The following is a 2,580-nucleotide window of genomic DNA, read 5'->3' as shown; positions in this document are numbered from 1 at the left end:
AACCACATGTGACTCAAATCACGGTCACATCTCTCTCGAGTCTTCACGTGTTTTTTGGGTGTTCCAACAGCTTTTACATTTTCACATTTTCCCCTTTCCATCAAGATTTTTTGAAGAAAGCATTGTAGATGAACTCAATAGTTTTAACTCCTTTTTAATTTTTTAAAAATATTTATTTATTTATTTTAGAGACAGGGTCTTACTCTGTCACCCAGGCTGGAGTGCAGTGGCTCAGTCACAGCTCACTGCAGCCTTAAGCTCCTAGGTTCAAGTGATCCTCCTGCTTCAGCCTCTCAAGTAGCTGGGATTTCAGGCACGCACCACTGTGTCTGGCTCTGACTCTTTTTATGTCCAGGAGTTTAGTCCCACGTCACTAGGAAGACTCATTCCTAAGATATCACGTCTTTTTTTTTTTTTTTTTTTTGTTGTTGTTGTTGTTGTTGTCCCAGATTTATTGAAAATAATATAGCACTGCAGAAAAAATTCAAACAGGTCCCCGAGGCGTTTTGAAATTCATCCCAACTGTAGGCTGAGTGACCTGCAGGTTGGACAGACTGCCGAAGTCCAAAAGCTTCAGCATTTCCTTAGTGTCAGGATCTACTTCAATTATCTCCTGATCCAGGGCTGAGACCTCGGGAACGTAATTGTCTCTCCTTTCTCTCTACTCCTCCTGCAGCTTGATGGAGATACCTCTTACAGGGCCTCTCTGAATCCGCTTCATCAGATGGGTGACATAGCCTGCTATCTTGTTGCGGAGCTTCTTGCTGGGGATAATGGCGATCTCCTCGCACACGCGCTTGTTCGTGTGGAAGTCGTTGCCCAGGCGCGTGTAATACTTCTCTATGATAACCTGGGCCGCCTTCTTCACGGTTTTGGTGCGAACGCGGCCCATGTTGGCGGGTCCTTGGTAAAGAGGCGATATCACGTCTTATGGTGAAAGTGGGATTGGACGAACTATAAGGCTCATGAAGTATAGGCCAAATTTAAAAAACATGAAGGAAGTGACTTTGTGACCTGAGCCAGGTTACTTGGTTACATTTTTAATTAATGTGATTTTTTCAAGTGATCATTATTTTAGTCTTTTGAATCACACTGACTCAATTATTTATTTATCTTTTGTCGAGACAGAGTCTCACTCTGTCACCCAGGCTGGAGTGCGATCTCGGCTCACTGCAACTTCCGCCTCCCAGGTTTGAGTGATTCTCCTGCCTCAGCCTCCTGAGTAGCTAGGATTACAGGCACACGTCACCACGCCCAGCTTATTTTTGTATTTTTAGTAGAGACGGGGTTTCCCTCCGTTGGCCAGGCTGGTCTCAAACTCCTTACCTCAGGTGATCTGCCTGCCTCAGCCTCCCAAAGTGCTGGGATTATAGGTGTGAGCCACCACACCCAGCTGTTTGTTTGTTTTTTTCCTGTTTTTTTTTTTTTTTTTTTTTTTTTTTTTAGACAGAGTCTTGCTCTGTTGCCCAGGCTGGAGTGCAGTGACATGATCTTGGCTCACTGCAACCTGTGCCTCCTGGGTTTAAGTGATTCTCCTGCCTCAGCCTCCCGAGTAGCTGGAATTACAGGTGTGTGCCACGCCAGGCTAATTTTTGTATTTTTAGTAGAGACGGGATTTTGTCATGTTGGCCAGGTTGGTCTTGAACTCCTGTCCTCAAGTGATCCACCCACCTCAGCTTCCCAAAGTGCTGGGATTACAGGTGTGAGCCTCTGTGCCAAGCCACACTGACTCAATTGTAAACAAATGTTATAACGGCAACATAGACTAAAACGAGACAAAACACAACAAATGTTTATAATTTCTAGAATAAGTCATGATTTTTACCAAGTTTCCCAAGAGCCAAACTAGCTATTTAGCCAGTTGCTTAGAGAACGTTTTGGATATGAAAGACTGGTTATTTGGGTTTTCATATTAGCCATTAACTTAGTGATATTATTTGATTTATCTGGGATATAGACACAGCATTTAGTTTCACAATAACACAGCATTAATGGAAAAACAAAACTCTGTAAACAATTTAAAGAGGTTTATTCTGAGCCAATATGAATGACCTTGGCCCAGGGAAGAGTCTCAAGGGGTCTTGAGAAAGTATGCCCAAGGTAGTTGAATTACAGTTTGGTTTTATACATTTTAGGGAGACAGGAGTTAAAAGCAAAGACATAAATCAATACATGGAAGGTATACTTTGGGTCAGATCAAAATGGCAGGACTTCTTAAAGGGGCATGGGCTTCCAGGTTGTAAGTAGATTCAAAGATTTTCTGATTGGCAACTGGTTGAAAGAGTTAAGCTTTGTCTAAAGACTTGAAGTCAGTAGAAAGAAATGCTTTAGTCAAGATAAGGGGGATTGTGGAGGCCAAGGTCTTTGTTAGGTAGATGAAGCCTCACAGGTAGCAGCCTTTAGAGAGAACAGATGATAGCTGGGCACGGTGGCTCACGCCTGTAATCCCAGCACTTTGGGAGGCCGAGATGGGCGGATCATGAGGTCAGGAGATCAAGATCATCCTGGCTAACACGGTGAAACCCCATCTCTACTAAAAATACAAAAAATTAGCCAGGCGTGGTGGTGCATGCCTGAAAT

General features: G+C 43.4%; 1 protein-coding gene across 1 annotated transcript; it reads right to left on the bottom strand.

The window, feature by feature from the left end:
- Positions 1-420: 420 nt before the first annotated feature.
- On the bottom strand, positions 421-935 carry LOC139359322 (small ribosomal subunit protein eS17-like). Its single transcript, XM_071081942.1, has one exon. It carries the CDS (start codon positions 890-892, stop codon positions 662-664), a length of 231 nt encoding a protein of 76 aa, XP_070938043.1. The 5' UTR covers positions 893-935; the 3' UTR covers positions 421-661.
- Between the last annotated feature and the right edge of the window lie 1,645 nt (positions 936-2,580).

The sequence above is a fragment of the Macaca nemestrina genome, chromosome 17, assembly GCF_043159975.1.
Source record: "Macaca nemestrina isolate mMacNem1 chromosome 17, mMacNem.hap1, whole genome shotgun sequence".
In the NCBI taxonomy this organism is placed as follows: Eukaryota; Metazoa; Chordata; class Mammalia; order Primates; family Cercopithecidae; genus Macaca; species Macaca nemestrina.
Note: the sequence above shows the minus strand (reverse complement) of the source record. Positions and strands in the feature narration are given on the sequence as shown.